We start from the raw sequence: 23,607 nt of genomic DNA, 5'->3' as shown, positions 1-23,607 counted from the left end.
TCAGACTTTACATTAGCAACATCAGATGCCAGAAGATACTTGAGCTGCTTTCAAAGTCTTGACAGAAAATTATTTTTCAATCTACAATTCTCTACCTAGCCAAACAGTCGATCAAACGTAAGTTGCAAAACAAAGCTACTTTAGACATGCAAGGGCTCACCTCTAAGGCGCTTTTTCTCGAGATGTAACTTATATGGACTCCAGCACAATGAAAAAGTTAATAAAGGAACAGGAAGATACAGTCTCTAGGAAGAAGTAGATCCCACCCAAGGAAGTAATAAAATCTTCAGAAGAAACCTGTGTACTATGCTCAGGAAGAAATTTTTTGGCAAAACAGTTTTAAAAGACTGATAATCAAGACTTGCCCCAGATACAGGAAAGCAGGAACTCTGAGACACTGTTACTGGGACTGCCACTGGCAAAATCTTTTGGAGGTTAAGATCTGGTAGCACCTGTCAATAACTCTACAATCAGAAATCTATTCATACAGAGTATATGTGAGGCGGTGCAGAGCAGTACATAAGAGCATGTGAGTGAAGTAACCCGGGTCCAAAATCCAGCCTTGCTCCTGGCCAGTTCTATGGTCTGTTTCCTCATTTACAAAATGGAAACACCTTCTCAACACATTGTGAGATCAAATAAGGGACTCCATGTGAAAGGCTTAGCATCATGGCCAGTATATAGGAAATACTCAGTTAACTTAGCAAATTCTCAGTTTAAATCTATCTATCCACAAAACACTTGCCATTTTGTACAAGGATATTTATTGTGTCATTAAAATAACAAAAATGGTTGACTTATTTCGCTAGTCAATCAGAGAAAGACATGTATCATATGACCTCACTGATATGAGGAATTCTTAATCTCAGGAAACAAACCGAGGGTTGCTGGAGTGGTGGGGGGGTGGGAGGGATGGGGTGGCTGGGTGATAGACATTGGGGAGGGTATGTGCTATGGTGAGCGCTGTGAATTGTGCAAGACTGTTGAATCACAGATCTGTTCCTCTGAAACAATACAATATATGTTAAAAAAAAAGAAGAAAAAGAAGATAGCAGGAGGGGAAGGATGAAGGGGGGGATATCGGAGGGGGAGACGAACCATGAGAGACAGTGGACTCTGAGAAACAAACTGAGGGTTCTAGAGGGGAGGGGGTTGGGGGATGGGTTAGCCTGGTGATGGGTATTAAAGAGGGCACGTTCTGCATGGAGCACTGCGTGTTATACCCAAACAATGAATCATGGAACACTACATCAAAAACTAATGATGTATGGTGATTAACATAACAATAAAAAATTTAAAAAATAACAAAAATGGAAACTACTATGATCCTTTATGTTTTTAAAAGATTTCATTTATATTTGTACATGTTTATACACGTAGAAAAAAGGACTGAACAGAGAAAACATGTCAAAGTGTTACATCTGGGGAGTCAAAGAGAACAGGGTTGTTTCTGCATACAATTTCTACTGTGAACAGCATAAGTTCTTTTAACCTTTAAGGAAAGTAATAAGTAAAAAATAATAATAATAATAATAAAGAGGAAAAAATAAACATCAGTATAAATCTTAGAGAGAAAAAAGAGTTAATCTTTTTTTTTTTTTTTAAAGATTTATTTATTTATTTTAGAGGGAGTACTCAAGGAAAGGGCGGGGCAGAGGCAGAGTGAGAGAAAGAATCCCAAGCAGACTCCACGCTGAGCACGGAGCCCGCACGCTGAGTACTGAGCCTGACACGGGGCTTGATCCCACAACCCCAAGATCATGACCTGAGCCAAAACCAAGAGGAGGACACCAGCCAAATGAGCCACCCTGGTGCCCCGACAGTTAATCTTTAGAAGCACACACAAATATTTCATAGAAAACTTTTATTTTAATTTACTATACATATTTAAATTTTAGGAAGTTACTAGGTCGATGCACTTTCCTCTGTAGGTTTAGTTTGATCTTCAGTTACCTGTAAATACATGAATACTTTAATTTTCTAATAATAACCACTTTTAGTTTTACCCTTAGCCCACCATTTTAAATCATTCCACAGTCCTCCTATAATGACCCTTGGTCTTTCTCCTTTATTAGTAATTATTATAGAAAGTTAAGCAGAAAAAGAAGAAAACGTACAAGGCCAGGTTCCCAATATAAATTATCAAGTAAGGTACAACAATTTCATTAAAAATATAATCTGAAGCATATAGCTAGGCTTCTCCAGTTTGTCATTTTATTTTTCAATTACAAAATGAAATCATTCATGTTAGAAAAATACCAGCAATGCTGTAACACAGTATTTTAAATCAACAGATTTTCTTGGGAGGTATAATTCTATTTTAAATATAGTATATTACGGGTTTAGCAGAAACAGGTATCTGTACATCCATATTTCTATTCTGTGTCACTCAAACACATCAAACAGCTAAACTTACTCCTCACCACCCCGACACCCACCACACCTCCACATTATCTATCTCAGTGAAGGTGTCCACGCCTGCCATTCGGGAATCCACGGTTCTCTTATGTGCATATTCAATCCACAGTCCTACTAATTCTACCCAAGTGGCTCTCACTGCCACACCTCAACTTGAGGATCTCACCACCTTCTACCCCTTTAACAGGGCTGCTGGGTTAAGTCACAGCTTTCTTCCACGCTGCTCCAGAGTAAGCTTTTAAACACGAATAGCTGACCCATAGTTTACTCCCTTTTTCAGATTCCCCAGTGACCCCCAATCACCTCCAGGAGGGGGATGTAAATTCTGTATTATGGAAGACAAGCCCTTCATATGCTATTTCCAACAGACTTTGTTGAACTCCTCACCCACCCTACATAAGACTGTACGTCCAGATGGATCTTATACTCATCGCGCTCTCCATTCCTCCACCCCTCTAGGCAAGCAGCTTCCTCTGAGATATCCACCAACCCCTCCCCAAGCAAATTGTCTGCTGGGCCCACTTTAGTCATCCTCTCAAGCCAGCTTAAGCAACACCAATCCCTGGGAACCTCCTTTAACCAACCCGCCAGCCTGGTTTGGGTCCTTCGCTGTATGCCAGAACTCCACATGTACACCCAACTGTCTGCTTCCAAGTCTAGTCATCCGTTAAAGTAACTTCCCTGAGGCCAGTAAGTAGGTTTTGTTCATTTCTGTACCTACAGCTCCTGGCACCTAACAGACATCTCAATCAACGAACCGTATGTTTAACCTACTCCCTTCAAACAAACAAAATGGACAGAAGAAGGAAACCGAACCAGAATAAATGCTGCAAAAAAGCTACTCACTGATTCGTATTATATACTCTAGGCTACTTCCTCTACTGTTTTTCTACATTTATTATATACTCATTTCTTCTCTAGTTTCCTAATCTAAAATGATCATTATGGTGAAGGGGACTAAGAGCACACTAATCGTGATAAGCACTGAGAAATGCACAGAATTGATGAATCATTATATTGTATACCTGAAACTAATATAACACTGTATGTTAATCATACTTGAATATATATATATATAAATTAAAAATAAATAATAAAATGACTGTGACCAAAGAGACAAAATTATTCTATCCATTCAAAAATACTTTCTTTTCATGAGAAAATTACATGTAATCTTTACACAAGAACATTAGACTAAGTGCCTCAAAAATAAATTCTATTTGTAAATTCATTAATAAAGACTAGGTTTGTACATCATCATAAAAAATAACCAATAAATACTTACCAGGTAACCCATGTACCAAAGGTTGGGCTCAAAATTTGGCATGACACATACATAATAATCCCGGAATGGGTTAACAGACTGAATGTAAATGTACTAGCAAAAACAACTGGAAAACCATATGAGGAGGTATATAATCAAGTGGAGATTGTAAGAATGGATATTTGTTCAGAGATTACTTTGCAGCTTTAAAAAAAAAAGACCGCAAACTAAAAAAAAAAAAGAAGAGAAAAGAAAAAGTTTGATGTATGTTTGCAAGCTTGACTAGAGTGGAAAATTAGGATGACTAGGAAGGGTTCATGGCCAGATTACATGGAACAGCTATCAGATAATGTAAGTAAAGGATGAGCACTCAGCCTAGGAAAGAGTAAATAGGGATAGAATAGGTCAAGAAATATAATCATTCCTACTTGTGAAATCTAAATGCTAATGACACAGAATGAACTACAAAACACAAGTACTCAAATACTGTTTTTCAGGACATTTGCACATTTAATATGTCAACCAAAAGTCAAGGCATTTTTAAAATACATCTGACAAATCTTAACCTTTCAATGCTCATTTAGTTTACGAAAAAATTACCGAAGACCTAATTAACACCACTGGACCCACTAAGATCTATTACTACTATAAAGCAGTATTCTTATTCTTCTTCAAGTTCCACAGTTTCATTTCCATGATATTAACAAACAAAAACAGGAGAAATGCCAAATTACAACTCTTCTCTTGCCAAGATACTACTGGGGTCACCAACTATAACACTGCTTTAGCTACTGAGACAACTAGTTACTTTTTTCTTTCATTTTCTTTTCTTCCTTCTTTTATTTATTGTTGTGTTGTTGCCTGATTCCAATAAAAATTTCTTCATGGAACAGTACTCATTAGCTGTCAAAAAAACTTACCATTTTCCGAGATCTTCCCAACAGCTTATCCCAGATGGTAAAATGTGCCTTGAAAAGAAAAGATTCACTATGAATTAAATAAAGCAATAAAGTTAAAATAAAAGGAAATGAGTGTTATATAGGTTTTAAACAAAACAAATACATAAGTCAAGCAGTACTAATGAGGCTAAGCAGTTACAAAAGTAGATTCGAGTAGGGGGAAAGGTACTTTACGGGACAGCTGGTTTGTTTGGCATGTTAGAAAAACTGACGTAAGCACTGAAAATGCCATTCTTCCTCTTCTGTCCTTCCTAATCATTACCATCACACACAGCATTCCTTCTAATGGGAAGCAAAACTCTGCTCCACTTTCCCATGGGCTGCAGTTCTTTCCTTAAATAGCCATTTTCAACAAACTAGAAGTCATTCTTCAAATCACTAGCAATCACAAGGAGAGGTTCATCAAGAACCAACGGTGACCAACGTTGACAGATGGTGACATCTTCACGCTGAAATGGCAGTTCTAGAGGATTTAGCAAATTACCCTAAAGAACAAGTAAAAACTAATGTAGAAAATAATAAAATCATAGAATCAATTTACTTAATCCTTAAAATTTTTATATAGTTGGGGATTCTCAGAATGCATAGATGAAAACTGTGTAAAATGCATTAAGGACCACATCAATTTTACTAAGTCATTTAAAGGTGATACTGAGGGATATGGGTGGGCCAGTGACTGCATCACACTGAATGACCTGGTAAAATCTATTATAAAAGGTAAAATTACTATATGCACGTGTAAGCCCTTCTGGAGAAAAGGGCAGTGTTGTATGTTTAAAAGGAAAACCACACCTGACTCCAGCAGAATGGACAGCTGGTGCAGACCCTACGGTGTGGCTGGAAGACCGTGGATGATGGAGAAAGTAGTGTGAGACGTCAGAGAGGCAGGCAGGGGCCAGATAATGTGGGGCTCTGTGAGACGAGATAACAGGGTTGGGATTTTTACAAGAAGCCCCTGGAATGTTTAGGGCAAAGGGATTACATGATCTGATTTGTATATGAAAAAAGTCCTTTTGGCTACTAAGCAGGGAATGTGCTTCAGGGGGGCAGAGTGAAAGTGAGGAAGGGGTGAAGAGTAAGAGGGGCTTGGAAAGGGTGGTGGTAGCAGATGGGATGCTATGCAATGGAGGGACTCAGGGCATGTTTCAGAGTTAAGAGTTTAAATGCCTTGATGATGAACGGGATGGAGCATGGATGGGAGGGAAACAGAATCAAGGATTACCTCACAGCTAAGGAGATGATGGTGTCATTTACTGAAATGCAGAAAGCCAGGAAAGGAAACAGGTACGTGGAGAAAAATCAAATATGTCAAGGACAAATGCTAAAAAGTACAAAATGTTGATGAATGAGATGAAGGATTTAAATAAAAGATATACTATGTCCAAAGACTAGAAGATACAATTTAGTAAAGATGTCAATTCTCCCCAAATTGATATATAGGTTTAATACAATTCCTATCAAAGTCCCAGTAAGACTTGTCAATACAGAAAGATTATCCTAAAATTAAATGAAAAGGCAAAGGACCTAAAATAATTTAAGCAATTTTTTTAAATAATAATAACATGGGATGAATTATTCTACCTGATTTCAAGAACTGTTTACTGTTACAGTAATCAAGGCTGTGATACCAGCAGAAGGACAAACACACAAATCAATGGAACAGAATAGAGAACCCAGAAATAGAACCATACAGATACGGTTTTTAAAATGATTTTTAATAAGGGTACAAAAGTAACTTAATGGAGGAAGGACAGCCTCTTTAACAAATGATGCTGGAGCAATTTGACATGTATAGGCAAGGAAAATGAACTGCAACCTAAATCTCACACCTTATACAGAATTTAGCACAAAGTGGACCACAGACTTAAATATAAAACTATGAAACTATGAAACTTTTAGGGGGGAAAAAAAAGGAAGAAAATCTTTGGGATCTAGGTCCAGGCCAAGAATTATTTGAATTAACACCAAAAACATGATCCATAAACAGAAAAACTGATAAACTGGACTTCATCAAAATTAAAAACTTCTGATCTACAAAACTTCTGATCTTTTGTTAAGAGGATGAAAAGACAAACTACTGACAGAGAGAAAATATATGTGAACTACATACCTAACAAAAGACTAGTAGCCAGAATACACTAGGAAAAAAACTCTCAAAATTCAACGGTAAAAAAAACAAACAATCCAATTAGAACATAAGTAAAAAACATAAACAGACTTTTTGCCAAAAAAGACATACAAATGGCAAATAAACACATGGAAAGATGCTCAACACAATTAGCCAATAGGAAAATGCAAATTAAAACTACAGTGAGAAATCACTACAAGCCTATCATAATGGCTAAAAATAGTGACAATGTCAAATGCTGGCAATGATCAAAAAACTGATTACTCACACATTGCTGGTGGGCATGGTAAAATGGTACAGTCACTCTGGAAATAGGTTTGAGAGTTTCTTAAAAAACTAAGTACGTGCCTACCGTATGACCCAGCAATTGTACTCATGGGCATTTATCCCAGAGAAATGAAAACATATATTCACAAAAGCCTGTACACAAATGTTCATAGCAGCTTTACCCATAATAGCCAAAAAACTACAAACAACCCAAATATCCTTTAACAAGTGAATGGTTAAACAATACACAGTAGGTCCATACCACAGAATACTACACAGCAATAAAAAAGAACCAACTATTGATACACATAACAACTTCAATGAATCCTCAGAGAATTATGCTGAGAGAAAAAAGCCAATCCCCAAAGATTACATAATGTATGATCCCATCCATGACATTCTTGAAATGAAAATTTGTAGGAGCAGAGAACAGACTAGTAGTTGTCAGGGGTAAGGAGGTGGGGGTGGGGCAGAGGAGAGTGGATGTACCTATAAAGGGCCAACAGGTGAGGGCCTTGTAAAGAAATTGTACTGCATCCTCATTATGTCAATGTCCATAATCTGGCTGTGAAATCTACACAGATTTTGAATTATCTGAAAATCCGAAGTTGAATTAAAAAAAAAAAAGCATTAACAAGGGGTGGGAACAATATGGAAAATAACAGACTCTGGGTCATGAACAGATTAGGAAAATGAGGGAGGAGAGCCTGCCAAACCTAAATTCTCCAAAAGACATTCCAGAAGGGCTTACCAATATGCACTCCAATAATCCTCAATGCACCCTCCTCCCCTATACTAATTTGAAAAATTAAAATTACTATCTCAGTCTGATTCAACTTTTTCAACTAAATCAGTTTACATTCCGGGGAAAATTATTTTTATCATAAACCAGAATTTACAAAGTATTAGTGTCACACAACTTAATGAAAATTATAATGTATGTCCTTCAAATTGGTATAAAATCAAGACCAGAATCACACCCATGCCCAAACTGGACAACCTGAAACTTTAAGCTTTACTTACTCTTAAGTGTACAGGTAAAGACAGACCCTGGAATCTTCGTACAAGACTCAACGGGGTGGCTTGAAGATTGTGAACTGCTGACACTTCATACTGGAAACAAATACTTGTTCTTGGAATAAGAGGACCCTCACTCACATCAATGAAGTCACCAAATCTGATTTGATTTTAAAAACAAACAAATAAAACCTCAAAATCAAACCATTTACAGTAGTTTGGAAAAAATCTATTAATTCTCTTTGGGACAATGTCCCTAATCAAGAACATTCCATGTAGCTCTATTCAGTCTCTATTGCTCCTGACACAACAATCTCAAGTGAAGAGGCTAAAACTATGAAAATTAAAGTCAAGTGAACCTTGTTCTTTATTAGCACTGATATAACTTTATAGAGATTTTTAAGATCACTGAACACATCATGCTATCGAGTGAATCCAATGTCTAAAACTGATCACCTACAACCTTGTAACAACTCATTGTAATAGAGTTAGGAACTCAGTGTATACGACGGATTGTCCAAAGAGCAGCTTTGTAGAAGAAAAAAACTTAACTCTGAATCAAGAAAACATGAGGCTGAGAAAAAAGATACAGGTCACAAAGTCACTTCTGCATATGCATTATGCATTGTCATACCTCCCTCATCTCTGTATCAGAAAGCACATTCCCATTTTACTTACTTATAAGTAACGTAAGTAGTAATTAGTCAGTATTCATATTTGTACATACACATGAATTATGTTCAATTCATAGCAATGCATATTTTGCCCACTTTCAAAATTAACTTTTAAGAATCACATTTTTAAATAATGGTTTCAACTCTTGAAATGCAGAAATAAAAATACAAACAATAAAATGAGGAACAGAAAACACAACTGCTCCTGAAGATAATTTAAATCTTCCAGTTACCACCATACCAAAACAATGAACAAAGCAACAGAAAACAAGGTAATAAGAATAACAAAATTCTTGGGTACAAATTCATCTTTTTCAGTCATACACTATATCCGGGTAACAATAAAGCTAAGTCTTCCTATAAATTAGCATGATAACCAATTTATTTTTACTTACCTGTGTAGCTTAACTATTCTCTCAGGGTTCTGAGATGCCTTCTCTTCTATGAAATCTGTTTTGTACCTAAAAAGCAGCAAAGAAAAAAAAAAGTTTTACTTCTAAATACACAAAAAGGAGTTTAAGGACCCCTCCCTTTCTCTTCCGCTTTAGCCATAGTTTTTTAAAGAGGGGTTTACACTTGGAGCTTCCCCTTCACACCTCACGTGCTTCAGTCTGGCCACAGCCTCACGACTCTCCCAAACTGTTCTCCCCAAAGCCCTAGGTACCTCCCTGGTTTGAACATAGCGGACACCTTCCTGTCCGTATTTCCACTGCTCACCCCCGTCTCTCCAAGTGCTCTCGTCCACCAGCTTCCTTGACACTCCCTACTGCTTGTTATTTTAACTCTCTGGCCACTCTTCCCCTTCCCCACCCTTCGGGGGACCCGCCCTACAGCCTCTTTTCACCAAGCATCCTCCCTGGGCTAGCTCCTTGACATGCACAGCTTTAATTCCCACTTCTGCGTTCCTCTCTCCCACAGTTCAGCTTCTAATCCACATCCCTCTTCTGAGCCCTGAACTGAAACCCTCCTGAACATCTACTAGACTGTTCCACAAGTATCTTACACTCTGCAAGTCTCTAACAGAACAAAAACTTACTCCTTCTTTTCCCACCAAATGTATTCTTATTCCTGAGTTTCCCAGCTTAGTAAAGGACACCACCAACCACCCACATGTCTGAGTGAAAAACTTCATAGATTTCCATGATTCCTGCTTCTCCTGCCACACCCCCTCCATCCAATTCATTGCCAAGTCATGTCAATTCTACTGCCTAAATGTTTCTCAAATCTACCCAATCCTGTCACTACAGTTAATAGCACAGACGGAACTGCACAGCCCAGGTTCAAATCATAACTTTACCACTCACTACTAAGAACCCTCTTTATCCCAAAGCTAAACAAATATTAGGTGGGTGTATGGCAAGGTTGGGAAGCATTAGTTCACAGGAAAACATCTACTGACTGCCACACCCCTTCTGCCAAAGCCCCCCATACATTTTTTTTTTAAAGATTTTATTTATTTATTATTTGACAGAGAGACACAGTGAGAGAGGGAATACAAGCAGGGGGAGTGGGAGAGGGAGAAGCCAGGCTTCCCACTGAACAGGGAGCCTAATGCGGGGCTTGATCCCAGGACCCGGGGATCATGACCTGAGCTGAAGGCAGACGCTTAACGACTGAGCCACCCAGGTGCCCCAACCCCCCATACATTATTAGGGCAGCCAGTTCCCTTAAATATTTGTCCCTCTTGACCCACCTCTAAGAGATGCACCTGTCCCCTGGGAGTCAAAGCCACTCAAGGCTCCCCGTGCAGCAGAAAGGCCCAATCAGTGATCTACCTTCAACCATCCAAAATTCTCTGTCCCCTCAAACTTGTCCCCAAACCATCCCTACACCTCCTTCCATACATTCAATGTGGAAAGTGGGATGGAGGGAATGGGAAATCTCGTGGAATGAACATCTAGAGTACACTACGGTAGCTATGGAGCACTTAAATGTAATTAGCCCTAACTGAAATGTGCCTTAAGAGTAAACTACACCAGACTATAAAATAACATCAATTTTGTAATATTGGTTACATGCTGAAATAACATTTTAGATAAACTGTTCAAATAAAATGTATTATTAAAATTAACTTCAACTTTTCTTTTGACCTTTTTAATGTAGCTACTAGAAAATCTAGTTATATAGATGGCTTACATTATTTCTCTATTGGACAGCACGACCCTAGAACTGTAGCACAGGAAGTGTCTTGATATGTTTTAATAATACAAGGAATTTTCTTATAGTATCAATGGTGGTTTGGTTCTACAGAACTATCTGCAGTCCAGTTCAGTTAAACTAGTACATTCCTACTGCTTTCTAAGTACACTGGTTCTAGGATATGTGAAATATTATAAACTATCCCTATGAGAACTTACATTTCAATTTATAAATACCTAAAGAAATTCCAATCTATAACCTTGAACCATTTGCAGGGACGTATTCTGTCTTCAGAATCTAGTATCCATGTTATTTTTTTGCAATGCAGATTTCCCTACTTAATTCTAATTTCAATTAGATTAATATTAAAATATAGTTTACTTTGTTACAATTAGTAGAAGTGAGAAAGGGAACTGAGGACCCAGGGAGGATTTAAAACGTTGGCAAAGAAAATCCACCAGATGGATACTTCTGGTGCAGAAGACTAAGCCCTGGCTGTGTGAATGTTTTATTTTGGCGGTTAGCTCCCTCCAGAGCACTGGCATTCTCCATCTCACTCCTGTCATTTCAAGAGTAGGAGGGTGAGAAGGAAAGACTGCCCAATGAACAAAATAATACGGTTCCGTGTATGCTATCACCTGATGATGGGAGGAAAAAGGGGAAACACACCTTGGGGTTGCTGTGAACTAAAGGACTTCTCTGGCCAAAGAAACAGAAAAGTAAGACAAACAGAATTATCGAAGGCGGGGGTAGGTTTTTTTCTCTGTGAAATATATTATGAGATGAACCAAAGTAAATAGGCTAGTACAGAAAAAGAGATCTTAGATATACATCAGATATAAAGATTCTTAAGAGCTGAATTGTCTTCATTACATATAACTTTGGGAGGTTGAATCTCACTTCCAAGGAAGCCAACACTTACTTGTTGTGCTGAAATATTTCTAATGCCACTTTTGCTTCCACTTCCAGAGTTTCAAATGGAAGGTCTTTATAAATTAAAGTGTGAGCATCTTTCGTGAGGGAACGTAGGTTCTCCTTCAAAATAAAAGTATTAACTTTTTGTAACAATTGACTTAAAAGCATTTCTCCATAAGGCAGATAAAATTGTATGCTAAATATTATAAATCCAACTAAAAGAAAAAGCAAAAGCAAATCTGTTAGGAAAGAAAGTTATTAATTTATAACAATTAAATATTTAGACCATAAAAGGTAGGGTTAGCAATTTATCTCAACTCTACAAACTATGAAACTTGTAATTTACTTGTAATTATTAGCCTATAATAATTATTAAAAATAATCCTACAAAGAAATCTTAATAAACATTTTATCCAAATTATACAACCTTATAGTTTATTAAAACATGATGCAATTTAAAATGCTAATAAAGGGGTGCCTGGGTGGCTCAGTCATTAAGCGTCTGCCTTTGGCTCAGGTCGTGATCCCAGGGTCCTGGGCTCGAGCCCCACATCGAGCTCCCTGCTCCGCGGGAGGCCTGCTTCTCCCTCTACCAGTCCCCTTGTTTGTGTTCCCTCTCTCTATGTCTCTCTCTGTCAACTAAATAAATAAAATCTTTAAAAAAAAATGCTAATAAAAAGAAAGATACAAAAATGTGCTTACATTGTGAGTAAAACTAAGCTTTTTTAAATGAACAGGGAAAAAAATTATTGTTTATGTCATTCAGAACGTTTTACCAGGAAATGTAATGCCATCATTTGCCCTGCCCAAAATACAGCATACATCTAATATTAAAAATTCCTGTTTAATGAAAAGTCATTTTTATGCAATTAAAATGATTGATTAGTACACATTAACAATATTTATGAGACTTCTAATAAACACTGTAATTGAGTTTTCATATTATAAATCATTACTAATACAGAAAAGACCAAGCACTGTTACGCAAGTAATTTCTGTAATAAAATTCTTTCCATAAGCTTCCTATTAGATTTTTTTTGCATGAAATGACTCTTCTCCATTCTAAAGGGACAATTTATTATATAACAAATCCACATTCATGATTTTATACAACTGTTACTTGAATGTAACTCTCCACCACTTTTTCTAAATGGTCCACCCAACCCCATGGTGCCTGCAATTAGCTAGTACACTTCCTTTTTTATTTAAAGTTTTGTATTTAGGGCGCCTGGGTGGCTCAGTCGTTAAGCGTCTGCCTTCGGCTCAGGTCATGGTCCCAGGGTCCTGGGATCAAGCCCCACCTTGGGCTCCCTGCTCGGCGGGAAGCCTGCTTCTCCCTCTGCCACTCCCCCTGCCTGTGTTCCCTCTCTCGCTGTGTCTCTCTGTCAAATAAATAAATAAAATCTTAAAAAAAAAAAAGTTTTGTATTTAAAAAAAGGAAAAGGAGGCAGCAAGTTTCACAGATAATGAGAACTGAATCTTGATCTCATTAGTTTTTACTTAATTCCCCCAACAAAGTGAGAATCCTTTCTTAAATTTGAGGGCATATCTGAAAAAGAACTTACACTGACACAAGTTCAGAGTTCACAAAGAGTTCCAATACCTTCCCTGCATTCCCCCCCTTTCTTTCCTACATCTCTTCCCTCTCCCCTCTCTCCCTTTCTCTCTTTGTTCCTTCCTCATACCCTCCTCTCTCCTGACCTTAAGCAATTTGAGCAGGATTATAAAAGAAATAACTTCCAAAACCAGAATTTAAACCTGGATCTGTACTGACTCCAAAATTTTGCAATAAGGAACTACAATATTTCACTAAATCTAAAATGTACCACTAAGGAAAAAACACTACCAATTATAACATGCTATCTACCGTAAGACACATTTTTTTCCAGAGATAATAAAATGTGAAAAAAAATGTACACAGTAGCATTGATAAAATGGTATGGTACATCACCTTTCCTTTTCTGATCTCCAGACTTCCAATCTGGAGGACATACAGTTTTGCTTAAGAATCAGGCATTTGCCTCTTCTCCCCAGTGATAAGTGAATTTCTAGGCCTGACGTTTGAAAGTGATCAGCACACCCTCCTGACAGGGCATCTGATCTAGAACTTCCTTGTTAGCCAGGTGCTACCCAACTGTGGGACCAACAAGGAGAACACTTACTACGCAATCAGGTCATTCACCAAGAGTCTAGTTTGTTGCTATTTGCGTTAGCTTCCTCGAAGTCTGCTTCTTAATTCACTCTGTCCTCTACCCCTATCCCTCCTCCCAAGGTGACCTTTGTATGTAGAGAGACCTCACAGTATGCAACAGGCTAAAATGGTTTAGGGCAGTGGTTTTCACATTGTGCTCAGAGGATCCAAGAAATAAGGCTCCAGGCTTCCCACCACCACAACAACCAAGATGATTAAGCTTCTGTATTTTATATTCTGGGCATCTTGAAAACCACTATCTTAAGAAATAGAATGAACAGTATACCAGGAAGAAAGTACTTCAAGCAGAACAGAAAGCTTCCATACAACCGACCACACAGTGAATACCCCCATTATCTGCCTTTATCTTGAATTCACTGAAAAAGCAACAACACAGGTAGGTATGTAGGTATGTAAGTAGGGTCTTTTAAATTAAATATTCTCAACATGCAGTATCACTCAACAATATAGGAATCATTCTAACAACGAAAGGTACAGGTTCTAAAATTAATATTCCAAACACTATACTTACTTTTGTCGGCATCCACTCATCAAGTCGCTTATCCAGAACTACATCATAGCAGAAGGCTCCACAGATTACTGTAAATCCAACCAAAATGAAAGGCAGTCAAATCTGTTATGGTAGAGGGACTTACTGGCAACAATGGAATATTTAGACCATAAAATGAAGGGCCAGCAATCTCTCTCAACTCTACAAATTATAAAACTGTAACCATTATCCCAGCTCTTGACAGAGTTCTACCAACTTTCCCCACCCAAAAAACTAACTCACCTTTTGTAAACCCAAAATCACTAGTATGTTTTTAAACATTCATGTTTTCTTCCAGAATATTATCACTATAGAGATTTCAAATAGTTACTAGACATAAAAATTCCAAAAGCATGAGATATTTAATATGTAGATGAATGACTAAATGGATATAAAATGCTGAATTTCTTTTTCAATGTCTTCTAAACTTCTTCATTTTTGTTGTTTTGCTCTTCTTAGAATCATTCATTGAGCTTTTTAAATATTTTTGGTATATATACTTCTATATTTTTTAAAAAATTACAAATGTGATCTTAGTGTACATACTGATGCAAAATCCTAGTTTTACCAAAATTACAAAGAGTGTGTGTGAACTCTTCCATCTCCCCAAAATGGTTCCTCTCCAGAGTCATAGACATTTCTGGTGAAATGGTGCCACCTAAACATAGCTTTCTCCAGAATTCTATTTATACTCTCATTTCCTCCTCCTTCACACATTTGATTTTGAAATACATGCTTAAAGTGGTGGGAAACAAATACCGAGACAATATAATTATGTGAAATTCATATTCAAGAGAAACATTCTCCTCGAATTCCATTATGTAATTACTGACCTCCAATAATTCAATAAGACGGATTTTGTTACCCATTATAAAAGGAACATATGTATGACAGTAATTTATAGTATATAAAATTAGACATAAGCTCAAAAAAAAAAGAAGCTCTATAAAATATCAAAAATAGGTACCAAGGGGTGCCTGGGTGGCTCAGTTGGTTAAGCGACTGCCTTCGGCTCAGGTCATGATCCTGGAGTCCCAGGATCGAGTCCCGCATCGGGCTCCCTGTTGAGCAGGGAGTCTGCTTCTCCTTCTGACCCTCCCCCCTCTGATGCTCTACCTCATTATCTCTCTCAAATAAATAAATAAAATATTTAAAAAAAAAATAGGTACCAAACTACTCAAGGATTACAAAAATATGTGTGCATATGTGTGTGTGTGTGTACCTTACCAGGAACTTCGGGAGCTCTAACCAAACTGACCACATATTCATCTTTGAATGCCCTCTCTATCACACAGCCCATCATCATGGCACAAGAACGCCAATAAGCCTAGAAAAATAAAATACACACAAACATAATACACATTAAGATTCACTAACATTTCTTCAGTATTAAAATTTAGGTTAACTTTTGCCTTAGGAACTATTTGTCCATCCTCAGCATGTAGCAATAGTGAACATCAGGCCATGACATTACCTCTCCCAAGCAAAAAGCACAAAAGAATGAAGCACCAACTTGTGCTGTTAGCGGTGTTTCTGTGCAAGATATCACACACTATAATGTTTGTCAAACAACAGATAGTTTTCCTATCTGGTAGCAACTTTATCTTTAACCCAAAATAAAGGTTAACAAACTTGTGCTAAAATTAAAAAAAAAAAAATGTATTACTATAAACCTGTTTATACCACATATAACAGAGAGGGAAAAACAACTTTTAAGAATTTATGACTCCTACCCTCTGCCTAAGATCACACAGCAATCACTCAAGTTATTCATATTTACAGCAAAGCAACCTCACTATGAACTGGGCTTTCATTTTACCAGCACATTTGACCCATAGGCATGCCTAATATGGCTATCCATGCAATGACCTGATCAGAGTCATAAAGAGAAACACAAGTCCAGCACCAGACCTGCCCATCTTATGTCCCATACTGGACTATAACTGGGCACTTGAACTTCATAAGCTCTTCTCCACATCTGGAGACTAAAAAAGTGGGCTTACTTGGTTGTGTGCAGCAGAAACTGCTCCAGGATGTATTCTACAGAACCACATAAACATACACTAACAATAAGTACAAACCCCGGCCTTGAAGGCAAGTAGCAAAATGCACCTCCTCGGGCGCCTGGGTGGCTCAGTCGTTGGGCATCTGCCTTCGGCTCAGGTCATGATCCCAGGGTCCTGGGATCGAGCCCCACATCGGGCTCCCTGCTCCGTGGAAAGCCTGCTTCTCCCTCTCCCACTCCCCCTGCTTCTGTTCCCTCTCTCGCTGTGTCTCTCTCTGTCAAATAAATAAATAAAATCTTAAAAAAAAAATGCACCTCCTCATCTATCCTACCTCAATGTTTTTAATGTCTGTTGAACTCCAGAGGCGGAATGCCTAGATTAAAATCCAGGGTCCACTATTTCCTAAACTGGTAAGCTTGGTCAAGTTACTGAACCTCTCTTTGCTTCAGTTTATTTATCTGGAAAACGGGAATTATAGTATCCATTTTTATGGGATTTTTATGAAGAGTAAATGAGTTAATATCTATAAATCAACCAAGATAGTGCCTGATACATAATTAATCCTTGATGTGAGCTAGTATTATCGCATCTATCATTTTCTTGCTTAAGTGTTTCATTTCCAGATGTATTTATTGAATACCTGTTGTATGTAAGTCAAGGACTAGGTCCAACAACGGACATGATTGCTGTCTTAACAGAGCCAAGAATCCAATGCATTCAACGGTTCATATTGCAAGGCAATATTAAAATGTTGTATCTAGAGACATTAGCCAGGTGCGATGAGGCCCTAAAGAAAGGAGGGATTCATTCTGACAAGATCCCACAGAGCAGGTAGCGCTTTAACTGAACTACAAAAGAGAAACAGGATTTTAACAGGGAGGAAAGAAAACACCCAGAGTTGAAGAAGAACATCAGGAAAAGCCAGGAGGCCAACACAGCCTAAACCATTAGTGACCAAGTCCTCTAATGTGGCCAGAGCAAAGAGGAAGTGGAAAGCTGCCGTGAAAGTGAAGCTCGAAAGCCAGGCTGGTGTCAGATCACACAGGGCCTGGAAAGGGACAGGAATAACTTTCAGGTCATTCCTGAAAGTTACCAGGTAGGGAAAAAAGTGACACAATCCTTGGTCATGTCACTTAATAAAACTCCTAGTATTAAGACTTTCATATTAAAAATGGGGGCAGAAGGCAGAGTTAAAAAGTTACTGAAATAATCCAATGATGATCAAAGGCTGAATTCAAGCAATAGAGGGAATGAAATACAGAGAGTGATCAATAAATGTTAGTAGAACAAAGACATGAATATAAAAGAGAAGTCATATAGTTTTCCCAAACCAAAATACAAGTTCAAGGATTTTTTGAACTGTGAAAATGCTTAATCTAACAAGCAAAACATTGATTATCTAGTACAACACTTGACCTTGGCCATATTTGCCCATTTCAGGCTCTGTAGCAAATGGATTTTAATAAATAAAAAAAGAAGAAGAAGAAGAGAACTAGGGGGGAAGAAAAGAACATAGAGGCAGAAATACCTTATTCACTTCTCCTGGATCACGATCTTTGAAAGTAAGAAATTCAATTTCACAGGATTTGGTCAAAGGTTTATACATGTCCCAAGGCTGTCCGTCCACAAGAGCCAGAATGGACTTCCTGCAGTACCACTCACTTAAATCTAGGAATTTAAAATAGATCGAAGGTCTAAATCTGACAAAACCCAAAGTGAAAAGTTACATGTTTAAGTGCTATATTAAGAAATAAAACAACAGAAAAGCAAGATTCTGCAATGACTTCCTTCAGGAGAAAAAAGTCTTACATCTTACATCTATAACTAATAAAAAAAAAAATAATACCCAACACATCCAATGTATTCTTAACAATATTGCCCAAACCATTTACAAAAATCATTAAGGCTAAGTCTAATTTCAAATTAATCTGTCAATTATTAAGTAGTAAAACAATTTTCCAGGAGCGACACTTAAATATTAAGAGAGCAGCATCATGGATATATTTGGATATGTGCACACACAACTTAAAAGAGAAAATATATAAATATACATCCATAGTAAATCTGGTCTAAATGGGTTTGGGGTCTTGCTCCCAAACCACCTCTTACTTCCCTAACATGGCCTGTTCAAGTTAAATACCGAAAACAGTTTTTAATTATCAGTATGAATTCACATATAAGCCAATCAGCTCTGGTCTGTTCTCTGAGCAGAATGCAAGTGCAACTCCAACCCTGATTAGATGTTTTTCAAGTATACAGCTAGTGGTCAAACCACAGGCACAGGGTCTAAATAAGTTCCATACAGAGGGGATCAGATTTGTTTTTGTTCACTCATTCGTATATCCAGAACCTAGCACCACGCCTGTAGCATAGTAAGTACTCAAAAGTGTACTGAATGATCAAAGGTATGAATGATAAGCAAGTGTCAACACAGGAGTCATGCTGAGGGTGCTCATAGGCTTCATCTCTACGTGTGAAACGTATAAAACTCCTTAAGGACCTGTGCTTTGTCTTAACTTCCTCTGTAATCTTAATGCCCATCACACAGCAAAGAAATGTTCACAAAACAAGTAAACAATGATCATAAGTACTAATTCAAGTACCCAAGTAAAGGCAGATCCAGAGCAATACACTAGCTTAATCTTTTAACTAAAACTGTTAATTACTTAAATGGAATCATTACTGAGTTTTCCAAAAGTTTAAACGATGCAGCTAGTCACATATATGAGTGAGCATGCTGGCGTACAGATCTATGTTGGAAGCTTTCTAAATTTCAATATTACCAGTTCTATCAAAGCTACTTTAAAAGCATTTTGATCAAAAATAATCTATAAAGAGGCCCTGTTTCCTTCATTCACACACCGAATCACACAGAGGGCACAGTTATCTCCTTTAAATATGAACCCAACACATACTTTGACCCTCATCACATTCACCCCATGCACATTTCCACTTACACATTTACTACACACACGTGAGTATGAACAAAAACAAAACACACAAGGAGACAAGTGGTAAGCAGATAAGATTTAAGGCAGGCCATAAAGAGCTAGAAAGGAAAAGGAGGCCCAAAAAGCTGGTCATCCAAGGCTAGGGCAGTCCCTCTACCCAAAATTGCTTTGATGAGAACCATCACCCCAGAGTGCTGTCTAAAAAGGGCAAGGGCACTAGTAACACCTCTTCCTCCTTGTGCCTGAAACAGTTACAGCACCCCAAACCCAGCCAGATTCAAGCAAGTCCCGGGACAACCTGTGCATGACAGGACCAGTGTTTCAAGACCCACAGGACCCTCAAGAGCTAAAGACAGCGAACAGAGAGTAAGAAGCTCTGTAAAGGAGAACTTCTCCAAGTTCAGGGAGCAATGACCAAATCTTGCCTCCTCTGAACCATTCCTTCCGCATAGCTTATGTAAAACAGTCAAAACTGGATCCTGATTTGCTACTTACGCATAGCACAACTAGAGGGAGTTGAAATGTTTTTATTCATCACAAAGATTGTGCCAGGGTCGGTTTTCCCAACGTGTTTAACTTCGATCTTCTCAGTGCGAGGAGTTAATGATAACTGCCTGTTCTTCTCTTTATTAAAGAGATCATTCTGCATTTCTATCAGTTCTGTCAGTGACAGCCGAGAAGCTGGCGAGGTTGCTATCAATCCTGGGTAGAAGTGACAAGAAATAGCAACAGTGAAAGAATGCCTAACACAGCCCGCACCATCCTCCTACAAGGAAAGAATGGGAGGCAACAGAACTGTAAAACGCCGCTGGCCAAGATGCACTCAAGAGATCAACTTCAACCGCTTTCTAAGATTAATAATTAAAACGCCAACGGAAAAAACCGCAGCTAGCCCAGATCCACACCTTTCAACTTTGCTCTTTCCCCATCAGATCTGTATTGCCCACCGATTTTCTGTCGTATTCCAATCTGTGCTTTACAGTAAGAGGCAAAAAGTAGCCAGGAAATAGAGTCAAAGTCAGACCAGTCATTGGGAAGGTGAGCAAAGTTGTCGCTTTCTAAGACCTTGGGGACAAGAAAGCTCCAGGGGACTGGAGCTCCCTCGCCAAAACGATCGATACCTAAAGCGAGAAATGCCGAGCTTACTTGCCAAACCCTAAATCACAGAGGATTTGACAAAGCCAGTACGAGTACTCCAACGGGAAAATAAGGACATGCTTGCACCGGGACGCGGGCTCCTTCCCAGAGGGGCCCTGAGCTCCTCCCGCGGCCCCGTGCCCCCTGCGCCCCCAGATTTGGACCCTCAGGCCGGGAGGGGGCGTCCGCCACAGCCGGGACCGAAAGACCCTCCTCCGCCCTTAGCCCCGTTGGACTTCCCAGGACCCGCCTCAGGCCCCATATGAGCAGACAATCCTTCAAGCCTCGCTTTCCGTCCCCACCGCCGCCGAAACTCACTCCAGCGAGCCCGGCCACCTGGGGCGGCCCGCCAGAGGCGCAGCGCCCACATCCCCAGAGCCATTGCCTCCTTCGCCGCCGTAGGAACCGCCTCGCGCAGGTCCTCTCTTGCCCTCCTCCCCGGAAACTCAGCACGCACCCTGCGTTCCGTAGAACAGTTTTGTTCCGGTCCCGACGCTCGGGCCGCGCGCCGCCACTAGGGGGCGCGTTTGCGCCTCGATGAAGATTAGTGGCGGGAGGTTCCGCGTCAGGAGCTGGGGTACGTTCCAGGGGTGCGGAGGGTGACCCGTCCGCCACCCCCGGGGGCTCTGCAGGGAAACACACTTCCTCTTTGGAGTCGCACAGTTCGGACGGCTCCATCACCCGCTTGCCTCCGCGGGTTCGAGCCCAAAGAGCTGGGCGAAACCCTTGCTTCCCGCAAAGAATATTTCTGGGGAGAAAAACTGGGGAAAGACGACTTCGGTTGACTCTTGCTTTCGTGGTCAGCCCGGCGGGTCACGCTGATGACATCTTAACTCTCTGTTTTGCAAGGGTGAGTTCTTAGGTGGGCGGAGGGGCCTGTGCCAGGGTTCTCCATTTATTGGGCCATTGAAGGGAACTCTATAAGCCATAGAGCTCTTTAGAAATTAAATTAGTTGATGTAGTGTTTGGAGAATAGAGAGAGCATGTTAAAGGCTCGTGATGCTCGCAGGCCCATCTAGGGACCCAGAGACAGCGGGTACCGCAGGACCAGCCTCTCGAGAGGATCCCTGGCTGTGTGCAGGATAGAAATCAAACGCGAGCCAGCAGGAGGGGAAAGCAGAGTTTGTTGAAGGTCTAGAGAGAGTGCAGATACAGAGAGAACGGAAAAGAGAGAGCCTCGTCTTTGCTTGGGGCCTGGGAGTTTTTATCGAGGACCATGGTGTCCTTGTAGGCATCCAGGAACCAGTTAGAACAAAGATGAGGGCTCAGGCCTTATTTCTTTGAGCCAGGGGGGTCTTGGTGTCCAGATATGTAGCTCTGGTTGTCTGGAATACCATATGATCGCTTCCTCTCCATTCTCACCAGAATAGAATAGAATAGAATAGATGTTACCTATTCTAAAGAAATCATTCACTTCTTGTCCCTTACAAAGAGGACACACACTATTTGTATTATAAGACGTGTAAAGTGGGGGTGCAGGTCCTAGCAAGAACAGAAGCAGGAAAGGGAGCAGAAAGCAGATTTTTATGGAGTCCTTCAGTTTCCCTGTCTCACTGGGGTGGAATTTTTGTCTCTTATCCCAAGGGGCCAGAGTAGTGCATTGCGCACAGTAGGCACTCAATAGAATGTGCTGAATGATTGACTGCCTTTGCGGGAAGTTCCAGCGCAGCGTCTAACTCCTTTGCCATAACAGCATGTTATTGCTATCGAAGCAAGCATAACCTAGGTGAGGTATGATAATGATTTTTATTCAAAGTTGTCGAATGCTGTGGCTTTACTTGAGCCGTTAAATTTACAAATTAAGCCCGTGGCCTTTCCTCCTCCGCTCCGACTTGCAATGGGAACACAGTGCCTCCAGGGGGCGGCACCGGCTAGAGAACAAATACCAGGCATTGTTTCCCGCCCTCCCCGCCCCCCCCTCAACCCCATGCCTTTCCCTGGGGAATTGGGTGAAATGTGGTCAAGAAGTAGACTTCCAGCTTTAAGATAAATCAGTACTGGAGAGGTAATGTCCAACATGATGACTATAAGTAACAATATGGTATATTTGAAAGTTGCTAAAAATATAAATCCTCAAATTTCTCATCACAATCTCTGTGAAGCAACGGATACTAACTTACTGTGGTAATCCTTGTGCAATATGCATGTATTTCAAGTCTTTGTGCTGTACACCTTAAACAGTGTTGTGTGTCAGTTATAAAACTGGAAGAAAAATAAAAGACTCCCTGCCTCCATACATGTGTCTCCTTGTTCTGAATTTGATATTCACAATTGCTCAGGGAGTGTCATTCCCTTCACTTTTAAAATGAGAAATCTTAAGTAAGCAGCCGATCTTGGACTTAAAGCCGGTCAAGTTTTTCTAGGCCATTTCTCATTTAAAATCCTATTTCAAACCATGAAATATACATATACATCTGTGTGGGATGTGTGTGTGTCTTTTGCTTCCTCCTTAAATTTGCATACACGTACTCCCTCAAAAGATCTTTGTTCATCAGTCTTTTAGATTTTAACCCCATCTAGTTGCCTTCAGAACATTTTAGAGCAATATTGAACCAAAGCCTCAGAACATAAATTTAAGCAAGTTTAATCAAAAATCAATCACAGTGGGAGCAGTAATTGGAAGCCCAAAGTATCACAGAAATTAACTTGGTTGGAAGGATGTTAGTAATTGTAATGTCCAACAAATGTTGAACATATGCCATTCATTCAGGTTTATTCATTTTTGCAAACCTACTCACTCAATAGGCATAATAATCTTTATTTTCCAGAAGAGGAAATTCAGGTTTGGAGAACCTGAGAGACCTACCCAAAGTAGATCTTTGGTCAAGAATTCCCTCAAAATATTTCCTTATGCTAAATCTCCTTTCCGGCCTCCTTTATCAGCTTTCTCCCCAAATCTTAGTCTCACTCTCTTGAGTCTCTCTCCCAAACACAAAGAATCATCAGGTAAGTGGAAGTAAATATCAAAGGTCAGCCTAGAACATCTTACTG

At 39.4% G+C, this 23,607-nt stretch overlaps 1 protein-coding gene across 1 annotated transcript; it reads right to left on the bottom strand.

Moving 5' to 3' along the window:
* Positions 1–1,849: 1,849 nt before the first annotated feature.
* Positions 1,850–21,027, bottom strand: MRPL39 (mitochondrial ribosomal protein L39). The gene is made up of 10 exons (XM_028115186.2): positions 20,935–21,027; positions 19,975–20,181; positions 18,057–18,196; positions 15,750–15,849; positions 14,505–14,572; positions 11,789–11,901; positions 9,123–9,188; positions 8,060–8,213; positions 4,603–4,650; positions 1,850–1,953 (listed from the first exon to the last, which is right to left on the bottom strand). Exons 1-10 carry the CDS (start codon positions 20,996–20,998, stop codon positions 1,906–1,908), a joined length of 1,008 nt encoding a protein of 335 aa, XP_027970987.1. The 5' UTR covers positions 20,999–21,027; the 3' UTR covers positions 1,850–1,905.
* Between the last annotated feature and the right edge of the window lie 2,580 nt (positions 21,028–23,607).

This window comes from Eumetopias jubatus, unplaced genomic scaffold (genome assembly GCF_037043125.1).
Source record: "Eumetopias jubatus isolate StellerSeaLion01/CBP00866 unplaced genomic scaffold, mEumJub1_p1.0 scaffold_1, whole genome shotgun sequence".
Classification (NCBI taxonomy): Eukaryota; Metazoa; Chordata; class Mammalia; order Carnivora; family Otariidae; genus Eumetopias; species Eumetopias jubatus.
The sequence above is the reverse complement of the archived record's forward strand: the minus strand, read 5'-3'. Positions and strand labels throughout refer to the sequence as shown.

Bases quoted from the DNA above. Each gene is read 5' to 3' on its own strand.
- MRPL39 (XM_028115186.2), bottom strand. From the start codon at position 20,998: ATGGCTCTGGGGATGTGGGCGCTGCGCCTCTGGCGGGCCGCCCCAGGT. The intron at 11,902-14,504 runs GTAAGTATAGTG...TTTATTTTGAAG, and splicing joins ATGAGTGGATGCCGACAAAA to GAGAACCTACGTTCCCTCAC. The intron at 9,189-11,788 runs GTAAGTGTTGGC...GCTGCTTTTTAG, and splicing joins GAAATATTTCAGCACAACAA to GTACAAAACAGATTTCATAG.